At 42.0% G+C, this 19,553-nt stretch overlaps 1 protein-coding gene across 2 annotated transcripts in view; it reads right to left on the bottom strand.

Moving 5' to 3' along the window:
- Nucleotides 1-19,553, bottom strand: part of BRINP1 (BMP/retinoic acid inducible neural specific 1) — a 431,121-nt gene that overhangs the window by 216,712 nt on the left and 194,856 nt on the right. For both annotated transcript variants that reach the window (XM_068248101.1, XM_068248100.1), the window contains exon 2: nucleotides 9,449-9,704. In XM_068248101.1, the coding sequence (XP_068104202.1) occupies nucleotides 9,449-9,654 (206 nt within the window). In that variant the 5' untranslated portion in view covers nucleotides 9,655-9,704. The remainder of the gene's footprint in view (nucleotides 1-9,448; nucleotides 9,705-19,553) is intronic.

Genomic DNA, 19,553 nt, shown 5'->3' with positions numbered 1-19,553 from the left:
ACAGCTATTTCCCACAATGCAACAAAGTTCACAGACAGGAAACTGCCAGGAGTATCATGGTCCTCAGAGTGTCTTGTGGGAGGGGTTTCACCACAATATCAGCCATACAGCGCCCCCTGATGGTCTGTTTGTGAAAAGGAATAGATTTCTCATGTAAAAGGTTGGTATCAGCTATTGATTGGGATAAAGTTCAATTCTTGGTCGGAGTTTCTCTTTAAGTTCAAAGGCCATATCAATTACATGAACTGTGAAGCAGTCAAATAAATTGATTTACTGGTATCTGTGCTATTGCACAGGGAGGAGCGCTGTTGTGGGACTGTGAACAGACAACAAGGTCCTTGACATCATTGGTGCATTGTACTGCGTTTTGAAAAGTGCATTACCCATTCTCTAACAATGAAATAAGTACCATTCTACTAGAGTGGATGAGATTCATACATTTATATTAAGCCATTAGATTACTCTTTGCAATAATCCAATTGATTTATTTATTTTTAATAATTCAATTAGGCAGCTGATACACACAGTAGTCACCATGTAGTTGACAATTAACTTGTCATTGTGGGTGCGGTGGGATGACTGAAGAGATCAAATTACATATACAGTATACAATATACTCAATCTACTGTGGCTAGGTCTAGTAGGGTTATGTTGAACTAAAGGGAACCTTAAGTTACAGATATATGAATGATATGCTATGAAACATAAAAAATATATACCTGAACTTCTGTGTTTTTTCTTTTCCTCCTGAATCAATCCCTTTCTTAAAGGAACTAACACTTATTTATAATAATTACATAAATTACAGTGTGTTAAGAATAGGTTTGCCTATGCCTATGCCTAAAACCGCCCTTAATTTGAGATTTTGACCTTTCCGTGCATTAAAAGACATCCATGGCTATAATTACTAAATGATTCCCAGTGCTGATACAGGGATTTTATCTGATTGCCATCTGGAGTTGGAAAGGATTTTTTTCCCTATTAGGCCTAATTGGTCCAAGCTTTGGAAGTTTATTTTGTTTCCTCAGGATCAACAGAGATATGTGAGGGTGGTACTATTAAATACTATAATATTTATTGTAAATAATACTGTGCCATATTTTCTGGTTGAACTCAATGGAGGTATATCTTTTTTCAATCCAAATAACTGTGTAACTATATTTTCTTTAACAAATTGCATATAAACTTGAGAGCAGTTACTAGCCGATTTTTTTTTTTTAGATTTGGTTTTATTAACCACTTCCCCTCCCCCGGGATGAATATCTACATCCATGCTTTACCCTGGAAGGACGTAGATACGCCTCCCTTGCCACTGTGCACTCCTGCTTGCTCCTGCGCTCGCTCCCATGCTCATTCTTGCAGCCTATTGGTAGAGGGGGGATGAATAAATGAGAACGCAGTTCCCATTCATTAATACAAGTCCACGTGTAAATGAGCGCCGGTGATCAATGAGACGCCACGTCATTCACAGATAGCGAAAGCAACATGGCCATGCATTGCTTCCTGTTTAGCATACTAATAGTATACAACAGAAAGTAATGCACGAGGACATCTTGTGGCCAAAGAGCAAAATTACACCTAGATGCAATTTTTTTTTAAATTAAAAGTCCCACATTTACATTTAAAATTAAATCTTTCCCTCCCACATTCTCCCATAGTACTCAGTTTTGTTTTATTTTTGTATATAAAAAAATAACAAAAAAAATAGTTACCTTAGGAATTGAACTTTTTTTAATATGTATGTCAAGAGGGTATGTTACTGTTATTTTTTATAAATCATGGGCTTGTAAATAGTAATGGACGCAAAATTGAAAAAATGCACCTTTATTTCCAAATAAAATATTGGCACCATACATTTGCAATAACCAGGACAAATGGGCAAATAAAATGTGTGGGTTTTAATTATGGTAGCATGTATTATTTTAAAACTATAATGGCCGAAAACTGAGAAATAATACATTTTTTTCTTAATATACCCATTAAAAGGCAGTTAGAATAAAATAGTTCTTAGCAAAAAGTACCACCCAAAGAAAGCCTATTTGGTGGTGAAAAAAAACAAGATACTGTATAGATTGTTTCGTTGTGATAAGTAGTAATAAATGTATAGACGAATTAATGAAAGGACGTTCACAGGACTGGCCACGCCCCTGATGAGTCACGTGATGTGACGAAACATGTCAGGCAGAGCCCAGTGAGCGAATCCAGGAACAACGTGTGACATGCGGGAACGGAGCAGCGAGAGTGCAGACTTCAACCAGCCTTCCCGGGAGGCAACGGGGGAGAGCCCATATTACTCTATGCCTTTGTACAAACTCCGAGCACGTGAGTGTATTCTTTTAATCACTGGTTCTCAACCTGGGGTCCGTGGACCCCTGAGGGTACATTGGCAGCTGTCAGGGGGCCCCCAGGGGCCGCAGACAAAATGGCAGATCTCGCCCCCAGGAGAGAAGTGTCAGGCAGGTCAGGCTCGGAGGCACGAGCGCAGCAACTTACTTTGCCCCATTCTTACGTGGACTACTATCGCCGGGCTCTCCTCTTGTCCGGGCTCTCCCTGACGGCCCCTTGCATCCTGTTGCCATGGTTACTCGGAAGCCTCTCATGACGTCAGAGTTGCTGCCAAAAGTAACCATACCGGGAAGACGCGGTGAGGGGAGGAGAGCATGGCGACAGGAGGAGAGCCCAGCGAAATGAGTCTGTGCGGGAATGGGGCTACGTAAGATTATACTGGGGCACCTATTGGCTCGCTAACCACACTGTGGCACCACCTGTACTTGTCTATTCTGTGGCACCACCTGTACCTGACTATTCTGGGGCACCACCTGCACCTGACTATTCTGGGGCACTACCTGCACCTGGCTTATCTATTCTGGGGCACAACCTGCACCTGGCTAATCTATTCTGGGGCACCACCTGCACCTGGCTAATCTATTCTGGGGCACCACCTGGAACTGGCTAATCTATTCTGGGGCACCACCTGTACCTGGCTAATCTATTCTGGGGCACCACCTGCACCTGGATAATCTATTCTGGGGCACTGCCTGCACCTGGATAATCTATTCTGGGGCACCTATAGCTTGCTACCTACACTGGGGCACCACCTGTACCTAGCTATCTATACAGGAGCACCTATACTTATCTACCTACACTATGGAATCTGTACCTGGCTACCTACACTGGGGCACATATAGCTCGCTACCTGAAGATTAATTTCTTGAACCTCTGGAGGATCCATCCATTGCATGGAATAATAGAGGGGCAATTAACCTAAGCTGATATTGATCAGTCTAGCAGTGGTCACTGCAATCGGGCGAGTCTTCTCCTATGAGGGGTGTATGGTGGTGATACCTATAAGAAGGCTGGAGCGCTACCTATATATACATAAAGACTTTTTTTTTGGCTTTACCTGAAGCTTTTATAGAGCAAACGCCACAAGAACCTGAGGTGGACTCATTTTGGATTTTGCATCTGTGACCACCAAGAGTGTATTGCATATTGGACTTTTTATTGTCTTTTATTGATTGCTTTTTAGAAACGATTCTTCAAAATTATATACATCTTATATTGTATTGAATCACATTTAATTAATGAAAGGAGCTCTCTTGCTCTGGTGTTTAAGGGGAAAAACCCTTGGAAGTGAAGTGGTTAATAGAAAAAAATTGCACAATGCCTAAGGTCCATTTTAAATAATAAACAACATGACTGACTTATTTAAAAAGAAGTGCAACTATAACAATAATATACTAAGTGCAGTAACGCATACCAGTAAATCAAATCAGTCTACCTTAATATGCAGTATACTACAAATCTGGATATGCTCATTTGTTCTTCTGGTATCAGGCATAGACTAAATCTAGATTCTGAATGACTTTCTTGCAAGCATCCTTCACGTGGTCTCAATTGCACATATCTATTCACAGAGGGATGTGAGCAGCACCATCCAGAGATTAGATTAAGGCACACATGTTTGTGATATTAGATTATGCAATATTAGGGTGAATACCACCAGTCAGAGTAGGCCAACATATAGTATAGTGTAGGGAAAAAAACTAAACAAAAGGGGAAGAAGCCTCTTCAATTGTAGAGGGATACAGAGTTGTGGGGCCCACCTCCCTTTGATTTAGGGGTTCATCCTCCAGATCTAGTGTTTGTGTGGCTACACTTGTTATGGGTGGGATCGTGATAACCACTGTTATTTTATGAATCCTAGCAGGTCCTTGGGCTGTGGAAGTGGATAAAAGGAAAGGAGTGTAAATGTAGGGGAGGGCTCAGTCAATTTTGCTGGGGCCCCATGATTTACAGATATGCCCCTGTAGCCACACAGTGATGTGCAAGTTAAAACTGTATTGTGGACTAAAACATTTGCTTTGCTTATACCAGGATTGCAGTTATTTTTTATGCAGGACAGTTCACATGGTTTTAAGTACTGATAATATGAATAGAAATGCATGTCCTTGGCTTTTGTGTTAGTTACACACAGCTTATCTTTTTGCACATTTTACATTGCATTCCCCTGAGTAAAATGCCTATTTTTGTATCAACAAAAATTAAACATAATTCATGTTTTGACATGTTTGCTGATGCTACATTTCAGACTCTTGAATATAATGCTAGTTAATGATATATAATCAGGTCCCATACATGTTCATGAGACACTACATATTCATATAAGACCCCCTCCGTAAATATTAATAAGGGAACATAAACAATAAAAAATAAATACTTTATTTTCTAATGAATACCTTAGAATCCAGTGCCAGTTTTATGAATAATATCTTAGCACATGGAAAGCTAATGAGAAGGATGTAGGGATACAAACAGTAAGAAATACCTGACAGAACATAAATCCCTATCTCACTCTTCTAAAATAAATTGCTGTCTATGGCCCATATCCTATTAACTGTTCACCAGATTAATTGTCAAGGAAATATTTTCAAACCTTACCAATAACATACTTTTAAAGTTTGATATTATTTTTTTACATACTTCTTAGTACATTTTCAATTGCTAAGTACTAAAAACAAGGAGGTGTCTCCAGTAGTCTGAAGGCCCTTCCATAAAAACAAAACAAAACAAGAAAAAACAGAAACCACAGGAGCCCCATATGGTGTAGTAATTAGTTGCACCAGATACAGTATATATGGACTAGTACAATGAGAATGTACTCACAACAAGCATAGATTGCAAGACCAGCAACCACAGTGTTAGACAAATGAGGAAAGATCCTCCTCACTTGAGTCTTTTGATCTTCTGAGGATGGGTGAGTTACAGTCGAAGCAAAATTGGTTAAGAGTTCCCAAGGAACTCAAAACGTAGTCCCCCAAGAGAATTTGGGTCTAGGGAATCTACTGGTATGGCGCCCACAAAAATGAAACAAAGTTTTTCTAAGAACATCTGAAAATTAAAAGCTTACCTTAATAATGTATACAACTTATGTAAGATTAACGGGTTCTTTTCTACCATTTATATATCATTATACTTTGATCTCTTTAAAGGGACAGTGATAATTTCCTACATTTTAAAAGCCGGTCCATTTAATAATGTAACATATATTGCAAAAGGGTTTTCATATAATTTGTATAGTTTTTTAAATCCATTTTAAAATATTTTTTGTTTATATTAATAGAATAGCTACCTATATATATTATCAATTGAGTCAAAATATTCAATAAGCTATAGTGCCTCTATCTACAATATATTGGACTATACAAATTATGAACATTACTAAACATACATATGCATAGATTGTTACAAAGATGCATTGTTTTTTACTTTCAGACACTGTACTTGATCTGAAGAAGTGGACAAAGACCCACAAATATGTTGTCTTTTTAAAAAGTTTAATAAAAGTATATTGTTGTACATGTTATCAAGGAAATCTTTTACTCTTACCTTTCAGATGTTTTTAGAAAAACTTTGAATCTTTTTTAGGGCGCCTCTACCATCGAATGTTTAACCACTTGCCGACCGCCTAACGTAGATGGCGGCAGCAAAGTGGCTCCCCCAGGACCGCCTAGCGCCAATTGGCGGCGGCACCTGCGGGACTAATTAGCCAGGGATCACGCAGGGATGCGCGCGCATCTGCCGGCATTAGGCTCCGCCCACCCGCGATGTCAACCTGCCGGCCATTTAGCAGCGCCGGCGGGTTGTAAATACCCGATCTTGCCGCTAATAAATTTATAATACACTTTGTTAAGCTAACAAAGTGTATTATACTGGCTGCCTCCTCCCCTGGTGGTCGCAGTGATGAGCGACCACCAGGGGAGGAGGCAGCTGTGTAAGTAAAAACACACACATACTGATCCTGTCCCCCTGCCCCCCTGATTGCCCACAGCACCCCTCAGACCCCCCCTGATCACCCCTCAGACCACTGTTTGCACCGAATCACCCCCCTAATCACCCATCAATCACTCCCTGTCACTAACTGTCAATGCTACCCTTTAGATTAGGTCCTAAACTACCCCCTGGGGGCTCCTGATCACCCCCCACACCCTCAGATCCTCCCCAGACCCCCCCCCCCTGTGTACTGTATACATCTATTCTCCCCTGTAATCACCCACTGATCACCTGTCAATAATCTGTCAATCACCCATAAATCACCCCCTGTCACTTCCACCCATCAGATCAGACCCTAACCTACCCCTTGCGGGCACCTGATCACCCGCCCACACCCTTAGATCACCCGCAGACCCACCCTCAGTTCACCTCCCAAGTGCATTGTTTACATCTGTTCTCCCCCTCTAATCACCCACTGATCACCCATCAATCACCCCCTGTCACCGCTACCCATCAGATCAAATCCTAATCTGCCCCTTGCGGGCACCTACTCTCCCGCCCACACCCTCAGATCGCCCTCAGACCCCCTCTGATCAACTCGCCAGTACATTGCTTGCATATATTCTCCACCGTAATCACCTACTGATTACCTATCAATCACCCCATCACCCCCTGTCACCACCTGTCACTGCTACCAATTAGATCAGACCCTAATCTGCCCCTTGCGGGCACCCAAACACCCGCCCACACCCTCAGACTCCCCTGGTCACCCCCCCAGTGCATTGATTGCATCTATCCTCCTCTCTAATCACCCCCTGAGACACCCATCAATCACCTCCTGTCACCAACTGTCACCCCCTAGCACCCCTACCCATCAGATCAGGCCCTAATCTGCCCCCTGCGGGCTTCTGATCACCCGCTCACACTCTCAGATCCTCCTCAGAACTCCCCGATCACCCCCCTGTCACTATCCTAGTGATCTAAATACAGTGATCAGTGAAAACTGTCACTTTTTTAGTATCACTAGTGTTAACAGTTAGGCCAATTATTTAGCTAGGGCCCTTCGTTGGGTAGTTAGTGTCAGTTAGCACCGAGCCCACCACACCGCAGTCACTAATTAGTTGCTGATTAGCATCATCATTGTCGCTAATAAGTATTGCTACTATATAGTATCTGTAAGTGATCATTACTGATCACAGTCAGATCTATATTAGGGTCACTAGGATAAACTAAAAATGCAGTGTTTGACCGATCAAGCCTGATCATTCGCCTGCACTTGTGTTCAGCCCGCTCCTCCGCAGTGACCGAATTTTTTTTTTCTGATCACGGCAAAAAACACTGTACAATAGCCGTGGCGATATAGAGATCAGTTTTGATTTTTTTTTTTTTATCAAAACTCAGTAACCACAGCTTTCTACTTCAAAAGTACTCCCTTTTACTAGATAGGTGCTCTTTTTCCTGTGTAGTCTCAGAGGAATACCCCCTAAATTTAGCAGTCCACCATGGCAAAAAAGGGGTATTCCGCTGAAGAGGCCGCCGAGATTCTGGCCCAGTGGGGTGAGTGCGATTAGGAAGCCTCATCCGACGAATCATCCGGGTCAGAATACGACCCAGTGAACAGCAGTGGCTCTCTGACCGATAGCAATGACGAGGATGAGGTCCTGGCTAGAGCCAGGCGTACCACACCCCATGTCACTGGACCGCAGGTGGCGCAGGATCAGACTCAAGGGCAGCAGAGTGGTGCTAGCGCTGATCAGAGTTTTCTTGGTGAGGCATGCAACAGCAGCGTAGCATCTCCTGGACCTAGCACCAGTACTACCATAGACCCTGGTGAAGTGCGAGCACCAGCATGGTAGTAGAAACTGGTTCGGTGGCACGTGCATTAAGACCCGAGTCGCAGCCTCCAGCGAAACGGGCCCGTACTACCCATAATCTCCCAGAAGTGCTGCCAAATCCCAATTGGCAATCCCCTGGTTCCGCCGCACCCTTACTGCCCCCTTTCACCGCCCAGTCTGGAGTCCAGGTGGAGACATATAATCTAGGATTGGCCCTAGACGTTTTTCATCTGTTCTGCACCGTGGATCTCTACGACTTAATTGTGGCTGAGACCAACCGTTATGCCACACAATATGCAACCGCCAATCCGAGAAGCTACCATGCCCAGCCTTTTCGGTGGAAACCACTCCAAGTTTCCAAACTTAACATTTTTGTGGGCCTTCTCCTTAACATGGGTCTAGTCAAAAAGAATGTATTGCGGTCTTATTAGTCTACACAATACATCACATGCCCATGTTCTCTGCTGCCATGTCCAGGTCACGATTTGAGAACATCCTGCGCTTCCTGCACGTCAGTGCCAATACAACCTGTTATCTAAGAGGCCACCCTGCTTATGACCGGTTCCACAAAATTCGTCCACTCATAGACCACCTGCCATCAAAATTTGCAGCTGCTTATACCCCTGAACAGTAATTTTAAGGCATTTGGTTTCCAGACTACTTCTCACGGTTTTGGGCCCCTAAAATGCCAGGGCAGTATAGGAACCCCCACAAGTGATCCCAGTTTAGAAAGAAGACACCCCAAGGTATTCCATTAGGTGTATGGTGAGTTCATAGAAGATTTTATTTTTTGTCACCATTAAAGCTGCAGTGGTCTGAATGGAAAAAAGTGTCTGCTCCTTAAGGGGGTTTAAGGCTGCAGTCCTTAAGTGGTTAAGTACTGAAAAGTTATTTTTAGATAAGATGAAAAATTTTCTCTTGGGAGAAAACTCAGGAGAAAAGTTAATTAGATAAGGGCCTATGGGCCCAATCCAATTCACTTTTTCTCTTAAGTTTTTTCCTAGGAGATCATTTTTCATCTGCAATTGAAAAAATAAAAAAAAGGTGAAAAAGTAATGTAAAATTATTCTAGGAATGTTCTTGCTTACTGGTGGCTTAAAAGACAATTTATTTATAATGTGAAAATATCACCTAGGAGAAAACCTGGGATAAAAAGTCCCTATGTCTCCAATGAAACAAAAACACACTCACTAACTAAATGTTATCAGTGATGCACTGAAAAAAAAAAGTTCTACATTTTCCATTTTATCCAAAACCAAGATACAAACTTTACACTAGAGCTCCATTTTCACATATGCAATATGACATATAAAAAAAAACTCAATGAAACAGATTGTAACCTGTAAATCTTGTATCTAGTTGAGTAGCCCTGTCGATGCCTCTCCACAAAGGACAGGTAACTCCGAGAATGGTGGAATGGTCCTCTGTCAGAGATGAGCCAGTCAAACTCTTTGGAGACATGTTCCTGGGATTGGAATGACTCCTGAACCGTGATCTGCTCCCAAATAAACAGGAAGGAGATCAACTTGACTAGACTCCAGCTCATGCTTCTCGCTCTGCTTCTCCCCTCTCATTCTTGCTCCATTTTCCGGAGTCCTGTATAAGGAAGACATGCAAAGAATATTTTAAATAAATGTTCTTTAGATGTATTGTTTCTATGAACTGTGCAAATATACATTGTGCTCTAAGTATGCATACTCTCTGATGCCATTGCACAGATCACAGATTCTCTGGCAATGTGGATTCTGGGAAGCCAAGACAAGTGGAGTTGTATAAAACATACAGATCTGCCTGAAAATGTGTATCCTGGCCACAAACAGTGCAGAGTTAATCTGATTCTTTTCTTATTGAAATCGTCTTTAATCTGATCCTTTAACAGCAACTGAAAATATATCAATTTCAAGCAATACTGTACTCCACAAATGAACTATCAACCAATATGATGAACTTGTGTGTGGCCTCTGTAATTTTATACCGATAGTCATTTTCAAACTCTAGGATAACTTTATAATACTAAATAGAAAATGTTAGTTCCAAGTATTATAAAAGCCCAATATAATCCAAAACTGAACAAGGCAAATTCTAATAGCAATTGGAATGATAACTGAATAAAAACATTGTACAGAAGCCAAGTGTGGGACATAATAACATTTCATGGGGCACTCACACTCATTCACACTCAATGCGTTGCCACAGACTTTATGCTTTACTGCATAGTCTGTACGGTAGGTATGAATCTCGGGGTGATGCAGGGTTGACTTTGCAGTGGGATTGCGGCATTTGACTACTTCTGGCGCACCGTGACACATCATGTAAGTATGAAAGTCTCTACAAACTTTCATTGCCCTTGCATCAGGTAGTATACCACTGGGCGACGTAATGCAGATGTGTGAAAGGGCCCTAAAAAAATTTGTGAGATATCTCACAAGAAACATATTTGAAACGTAGTAATTTTAGCTCTCAAGATCAGGGAGCAAAAAAAATTAGTCAAAACAAGTTTACCAAATTTATTTAACGTTCCCATTAATTTTGTCGCCTACTTTTTATACTTATCTATTTACCAGGTGCTGAAAATGTAGTCTGTAGATCAGATCAGAATACTTTACCTCAGAGAAAACTCAGTTTACTGAATAAAGCTCTTGTCTATATGAGGAGACCAGACATGCAGTTTATAGGAAATATCTTGCAAGCAATTATAATATCTAAAGCTACCAAGAGGAAACTAGCCAGGCAGAAGATGTCTTAAGCCTTGATGTATAGGTGCACAACTACAGGAAAGCAATTTAAAAAAGTGAATTCCAAAAGTAATATTTTTAATTTACCCAAATCCACATGAATGCTTTAAAAATTGTCTTGGCTGCATTTTTTATTTAGTTGAAATTTACTTTGTAAAATAAATCCAGGAAATTGAGATGAAAATTATCATTAAACTGTAGTACAGATATTCTGATAACATTCATAAGATCCCATATTGTACAATGTGTAATGAGAGGTTTAAATAAGGCAAGGTCCAAAGCTTCTCATTTTGCCCAAACACAGAATTATGGCACATATCAGAACTGAGATTTACAGACAACTGTATAACTACCTCTCAAAAGAATGACAAATGTTCCTCATCTTGGACGTTAAATTCTGCTACCTATTTAACAATGTCCCTTAAACTTCTTACGTTCATGTTCAACTATCAATACATCGCTAGCAAGTCTACCTATCCTGGAGAAAAGACGCCTTAGAGGAGATCTAATTAACATGCATAAATAAATTAGGGGGCAGTATGAAAGCTTGGCAGATGAACTTTTTGTCCCTAAGATTTTGCAAAGATTTAGGAGACATGATCTGAGCATGAAGGAAAAAAAGTTTTAGCCATATATTTAGGAAAGGGTTCTTTACAGTCAAGGTGATTAAACTGTGGAATCTATTGCCACAGGAAGTAGTTATGGCAAATTCTATATCTGCATATATGCTTTCTTTGCATTGGAAGATATCCATGGCTATAATTACTGGGTATTTCCTGGTGGTGTTGATGCAGAGATTTTATCTGATTGCTATCTGGAGTCAGGAAGGGATTTTTTTTTTCCTTTTGGGGCTAATTGGACCATGCCTCATAAGGGTTTTTCACCTTCCTCTGGATCAACAGGGATATGTGAGGGTGCAGGATAGTTGTGTACTTTATTTTCTGGTTGAACTCAATTGAATTCTTCCAACCCAAATAACTATGTAACTATTTGGCCCGGTTCACACTTGCGGTTCTCTGCCAAACGGACCGGATGACCTGACCGGATCCGGATCAGAACCGTACGGTTCTGATCCGGATCCGATCCGGATCCGGTCAGGTTGCATCAGGTGTGCATCAGGATGCGATCCGGATCCGTTTGGCAAAAGAGAGTAGAAATAAAATAAAAATGTTGGGGTCTGGGAGGTCAGCAGAAGGTGGACCTGTGGAATCAGGCCCTCCGCTGTTTAGAACTCACCTCCACCTCCGACATACTGCCAATATCTCCAGCACGTTAAACGTCACTGCTGCTCCACTCCAAAATGCTTGCCCATGTGTCCCCATCCAAAATCGCCGCTACAATACGCATAGGAAGTGGGGTAGAACATCCGGATTTTATAGCCAGTGTGTTGTGCGCTCTCCGGTTCTCATTGGTTTGTATTGGCCGGATGCAACAGTCCGGCTCCGCTCCGGATACGTCTGCCGGAGGAGCCGGACCAAAAAATAGCGCATGTTGGATCTTACGCCGGAGTCCGTATCCGGATCCGGTCCGGACGAAACGGACGCATGTGAACGGACGCATAGACTTTCATTGCTATGCCGTGCGTCCGTTCCGTCCGTTCTGCATGCGGTCCGGCTCCGGCACGGCGATTCCGGACGGCGACCGCTAATGTGAACCGGGCCTTAAGCTTTTGTTTCTTCTTATAAATCTCCTACTGATAAAACTCCCTGTGCATGTGCAAAGTAATGATCTTGTAGTTCAGTACATTCTTTCAGGAGGTTTCCCATAGACATGGCAATCCAAAACATAACTGCATTATTGTGGATCACAACAACATTCATTATCTAGCACAGAACTGGCAGCATTTTATAACACATTAAACCATGTATCTCCATTCTTACCACATTTATTTAATGAGACATCCAATCCAAACATGATTAGTAAAATAAATAATGTATAACTATAAACTCAACGATGTCAATAATAAAAGTTCAACTGTCATAAATTCCCATACCTAGACTGATGTAGTGGTAATGTCTTAATTCTTAAGGATGGCTGTCTGAGTTTTTTCTTGCCTCAGCTCATTAATGATACCGTAAACTCATAAAACTGTCAAATTTCTAAGGTGCTTTCAAAAATACATGAAAGAAAGCTAAATACTTCTTAAACTGACATCGTAAGCAGAAGATGCAGTAGTAGAGGAAAGCATCTGAACACTAAGGTCTATCAAAAAACAGACTGTAAGCTTGAACGAGCAGGACCTTCTTGCCTGTGTACTGGCAATACTGTATGTACTGATCATCCCGGCAGCTACGCATCTATCTATCTATCTATCTATCTATCTATCTATCTATCTATCTATCTATCTATCTCTCAATATCATCTTTTTTATTAGTATTGCCCTTGTTAAACCATGTTACTAGTTATTTATATAGTTTCACAGCACATATTGGTACTCTGTGTCAATATTATTCTTATTATAATTATTATTATATTAACAATGTTAGACAATGTTAGATGTCCCATTAGAGATGTTCATCCTAAAGTTAAGAACAATTTTCAGAAAACAACACAGAAATAAGGCCCAGTGGCTAAATAGTTAGTACTCATGAAGCTTCAGTCCCAAATTTGAATCTCAGCCAAGACACAATATACATGTAGTTTGTCTGGTCTTACTGCATGTACCTGGGTTTCCTCCAGGCACACTGATTTACTCCCAAATCCAGAAAAAAACATACCGTACTAGTGGGGTGAGTTAACTGGCTTGCATCGACCACAGGATGCACTGCCATGACCCCTTGTATCTCTGCACTTCAGCCTGCCTCTGACTGTCATGTTTTTTATAGTGAGTGACACCAGCACAGGGGTACTGTCACAAATCGAATAATGTTTTTGTGACACATTGAGATCAGCGAGCATTACAGACAAACAGATGTTGATGTGACACTGTAACACTTCTGCTTGACGTTGATCACACAGCAGGCATTTACTACTGTAGCAAAAGGGATATTGTCACCAATTTTTGTGACACACATTTTTTTGGGGGGGTGACACACTGAGATCACCGAACAATACAGTCAAACCGATGTTGATGTGACACTGTAACACTACGTGACATTGATCACACAGCAGGCACTGACCACTGCAGCAAAGGGTATATTGTCACCAATTTCTGTGAACCGTATTTATTTATTTGTTTTTTGTGACTCACCAAGATCACTGAACAATACAGTCAATTAATGTTGATGTGACACTGTAACACTACATGACGTTAGAAAGGTAGAGGAAAAAAGAACACAGGGAGGTCCGGGAGCCCAATCTGGTGCAATAATTTTAGCGAGAAAAATAAATTTTCTTAAGTAAAAAAGTAAAATACTCACAAGAGTGGGTTGCTGTAGGAGTCAACCACTCGTTTTCACGTGTGGGGAAGTACCGTCCCAACTCGGCCTTGGTTGTTGGTCGCTACTCCAAAAAAATAGATCTATCAGATGCCTTCTGATGTCGATCTTCCCCTAAGATGGGGGTACTAACTAGTTTTGGGAGGGTTAGGAGGTGCCCGGTCAAGGTTTTGTTATAAATGCACTCTTTATATGGCAGAGACAACAGCAACAATAAAAAGGTGCGGTCCTACCTTATAAGTGTCCCTTTGCAGGAAGTAAGACAAATGGAGGTATGTAGTAAAAGAGAGTTCGTTTTTATTGGTGCACAAAGACAATGCGTTTCACGGCATAAGCCGCTTCCTCAGGTCAATAGTAGTGCCTTCAAGAACAAACAGCAGCACTCAGATACTACTGGAGTGGAACCTACAATATTATGCAACATAAATATGAGTAAAAATCAGGTGCGTGCATGTACAATATAGGATCGAGACCCTACTAGAAAGAAGGGAGAAGTCAAGAGATGTGAACAACCCTGATGTTTATGCTGTCCTCTTTTACAGTCAGAACAGAACTCCTTTACTTCTACAGTAACAAAAAATTCCTATCCAATTACTAGTCCTTTAAATTGCTCTAACGATTTTGTGATATATGTAATTACTTGCCCATGTAGACTTCAATACGTGGGCAGAACAACACAACCTTTCAGAGTACGGTGGGGCCAGCATAGAAGGAACATTCAAAAAGAATTTCTAAAGCATGGTCTTTCCAGACATTACAAATTACATCACAACCAGTGCATAAAAGATACAGAAATCAGCCCCATTGAACAAATTACAGAACAAACTCCCAACAGAAACGGGATTCTGAAGACACAGAAAATGTATTGGATATTCAAACTGAACACACTTCAACCGGAAGGACTAAACATATGTCTTGAACATAACTTCTAATCCATTAGAGCAGGGCTTTTAAACCCTGTCCTCAAGTACCACCAACAGTGTATGTTTTGTGGAAATCCACAGAGGTAGTTAATCAGCTCTGCTGAGTGTAACGCTGGGGGGTCATACTTTCTGACCAGCCAGAACAACAAGGCTGAGAGCTGAATTATGGAAGAGGCTACACAGGCTGCCCAGAATAAACTGCAGCTCTGGGCTTCTGATAAGACGCAATGGCAGCGCAGTGCGATGTTGCGCTGCTCTTGCGATAGCAAACATTCACACAGATACAAGACAGACTGGAAGGAGGTAGCCAATAGCAACCACAGCAATGGCTACCTGCAAGGACAGGACTAGGAGGACAGAGGCTGACAGAATGAATGCTTGCTAATCTAGTCACTATCTCAGTGACAGCAAGCAATCACAAAGACAAGAGTGAGGTAGCCACTAGCAACCACAGCAATGGCTACCTCGCAAGGACAGGACAGAATATTCAGGAAATAGCAGAATCAAAAGACAGGCAAATGCAATACATAGACAAATATACAATAGATATGATTTCCTAACAATTACAGCTATCAATGAAACTACAAACGACTGACTAACATATGTATATATCGGCGATGAACCGATATATAACATAAGCAAGGAACACTGGCTAGGATCAGGAGCAATACAGCGAACAAGACTAGGCAATACAGCATCTCTATACTAGAAGGAGTACGTATATATATATATGTCCCCGTGGGAAATATATAATGTAGCTCCAGAGGAATGACTGAACTAAGACAAGGAATATATTTTACAATAACAAGGGACCCAGTAACAGCTTAGACAGAGCTGAAACTATGACGGGCGGAGCACGCTTGCAGGAAGCAAACCTTTATACTGAGGTCATCCAATGAGAGCAGAGATGCAAATATCCACACAGCTGAATGGTAAGCATTCAATCCTGTGCTGGCCTGAACACCATTTGCTAGCTGAAAGACTATCATAACAAATGCATGCAGTACTATGCAAGAACATGCATGCAGGAAATCCAGGGCTTTCTGTCTGCAGCTCAGCTGCAGCAAACCATTAGTGGAATAATGACAGTATTCTGAGCTGTCCAGAACTGCAGAGCAATTGCAAATGACAAAGTGACTCACTGTAAATGCACAACCGAATGCAGACTGACAAACCAGAACTGTCCACATGCGGCTCCACCTGCATGGACAGAACACTTCACAGGAGGAATCCTAACACTGAGACACCAATTACCTCACCTGTGAATGTTTGTGGTTTTCTGCAAAACATGCACTGTTGGTGGTACTTGAGGACAGGGTTGAAAAGCCCTGCATTAGAGTATATATTGTATTGTAATCGGTCAGCTCCCTTTAATATTCCACACTAATAATGCAGGAGGGTCATTATACTAACCTAATACCCTCTAGGAAACTTCATGTCCCCTCTATCCGAGAGTCCACACCCCTTCCCCACACTTACAACAACTCCCGACATGGCACCTAGCTATCCTGGGTATTTTCCTTCCATATTGTCCTCCCCCTAGGCAGCTTTGATCACCACTCTCCCCCAATATGATGCCCCCATGCTGGTATTTCCACCACACCATGATCGCTTCTCACCTCAAGGCCATTAATATCAGAGGCCATTAGTATCAGAGAAACTGACACCCCCCCCCCCAAAAAAAAAGAAAGAACCCTCCGCCCCCCCCCCCCCCCCTATATATGCACATATACAGCCTTTCATTAACAGACTAGGATATATCCCTACTACCTTAAATTCTTGAATTTCAGTGTACTATAGCGAACACCAGAGGGCGCCAGAATCCAATATACAAGTCCCCACACGCCAGGGAACCAGTGCTCTTAATAGATTCCAAATCATTATTTATGATTTAAATTTTATTTAAATTTTATTCTTATTTTATATTTTATCTTTTTTATTTTATTTATTTTGCTTAAAGGGACTCCGAGCTCAGCGAAAAAAGTAAAGTTGTACTCACCAGGGTCTTTCTCCAGCCCAGTGCTGGTCGGGAGGTCCCACGCCGGCGTCCTGGCTCCTCTCCTTCACCCCGCTCCGGTATCGTTGACAGGCCGCAGCCCGGGCGACACTCGGTGGAGTGTCGGGCTGCAGCTTCCGCGTATGACGCGGATTACGTCACACGCCGGCCGCCTCGCGTCATCACGGCGGCCGGCGTGAAAGTACTGCGCATGCGCGATTAAAGCGCGCATGCGCAGTACTTTCACGCCGGCCGCCGTGATGACGCGAGGCGGCCGGCGTGTGACGTAATCCGCGTCATACGCGGAAGCTGCAGCCCGACACTCCACCGAGTGTCGCCCGGGCTGCGGCCTGTCAACGATACCGGAGCGGGGTGAAGGAGAGGAGCCAGGACGCCGGCGTGGGACCTCCCGACCAGCACTGGGCTGGAGAAAGACCCTGGTGAGTACAACTTTACTTTTTTTGCTGAGCTCGGAGTCCCTTTAACATTTAAAATATATTAATCTATTGGTTTATCTATATTTCCTATAATGTATATTTCATATGTGTATTTATATATTTTTTATAGATATTGTATATATACATTTTTGATCCATATAATATATAATATTTCTTCACTACTATAATTCTTCAAAGGCTGCACTAATATGGCCAATCTCTCGCCTTTGCCACACTAAATATGGCCGAAGCAAGCTCACTGAAAGTTTGGGCCATACAGCCCTCCGTAGCAAAGCCCGTCTGACCCCACGTGATGCCAACAGGCTAGACCCACATGACGCCTGGCAGCAATTCCCACGTGACGTCAGCGGCCAATCTCGCGCTAATACGCGCGCATCAATTCCCACGTGACGTCAGCAGCCAATCTTGTGCGAATACCCGCGCAGCCTCACTCAGGTTCTATCTAGTTAAATCACCGGTGACTGCAGCCCGCGCAAACGGCGCCCGGATACCTGATACCCGTGGAATATAGGTAAGCTGCCTCTTCTCTAATACATTGGCACAGCCCTCTCCCGGCCCCCCGTGTTACTCCATCTCCATTGGGGACTTCCTAGCTAAAATATCGGCGGCACACTTCCTCCTCCCCCTTTGACTGATGTTCCAGCTCATACCCGAGTGCTCCTACAGTCTTTATCCCCTATGATACGTCTCAGTGGGATACATGAACACACTATTACCAGATCATATTGCATACATGTGTGGGGGTATGCAGGCACATACGCACGTACTAGCCTTGGTGTGTGTGGGTGTGTGCATGCATGCTGCCCCGCGGGGTTTTGGGACACACACTTTGCTCTTAATTGCGTCTAATTGACTATATTGTACATGCATGCACCTGTTATGATATGTGTTTTGCATATATTTATTTATCTGTTTATTTGTGTATTTTATATATATTGATCGATTACATGCGCGCACAGTTTGGGTGTTTGTGGGAGTGTGTATGCATGTGGCCCCGCGGGCTCTGGGACACTCTCCTATAATATTTGATTTACTGACTGATGCTTTTGATACTCTACATAAACCATTGGATCCCTGCTCATACACTTATACCTCATTAACCCTATACATCACATATTAGAGGCTTCAAATATCTATTAATGTATTATATTTACATACTACGGTATTTCTTATATAAACACACTTCATAAATGACTAATATAAATGATACAATTGATTATTATAAATGAATTGTATTCGTGTTTATGTTAATTGTTTTTTAAATGATTTTTACTCATGTTTATGTTGCATAATATTGCATTGTATGTTCCACTCCAGTTGTATCTGAGTGCTGCTTTTTGTTCTTGAAGGCACTACTATTGACCTGAGAAAGCGGCTTATGCCGTGAAACGCGTTGTCTTTGTGTATAAAAACGAACTATCTTTTACTACGTACCTCCATTTGTCTTACTTCCCGCAGGGGACACCTATAGGGTAGGACCGCACCTTTTTATTGTTGCTGTTGTCTCTGCCATATAAAGTGTGCATTTATAACTAAACCTTGACCGGGCGCCTCCTAACCCTCCCAAAACTACATGATGTTGATCACACAGCAGACAGCGACCACTGCAGCAAAGGGGTATTGTCACCAATTTCTGTGAAAGTTATTAATATTTTTTTGTAACACACTGAGATTACCTAACAACAATGTGGTCAACCAGATGTAGATGTGACACTGTAACACTACACAATGTTGACCACATAGCAGGCAATGGCTACTGCAACAAAGGTGATATTGTCACCAATTTCTGTGACAATTATTTATTTGGATAATACACTGAAATCACCGAGCAACACAGTCACACAAATGTTGATGTGACACTGTAACACTGATTGATCATCATCTAACATTGATCACACAGCAGGCTGTGACCGCTGCAGCAAAGGAGTAATGTTTGTCACAAATGTAATTTTTTTT

Source organism: Hyperolius riggenbachi, chromosome 8 (genome assembly GCF_040937935.1).
Source record: "Hyperolius riggenbachi isolate aHypRig1 chromosome 8, aHypRig1.pri, whole genome shotgun sequence".
NCBI classification, from domain to species: Eukaryota; Metazoa; Chordata; class Amphibia; order Anura; family Hyperoliidae; genus Hyperolius; species Hyperolius riggenbachi.
Note: the sequence above shows the minus strand (reverse complement) of the source record. Positions and strands in the feature narration are given on the sequence as shown.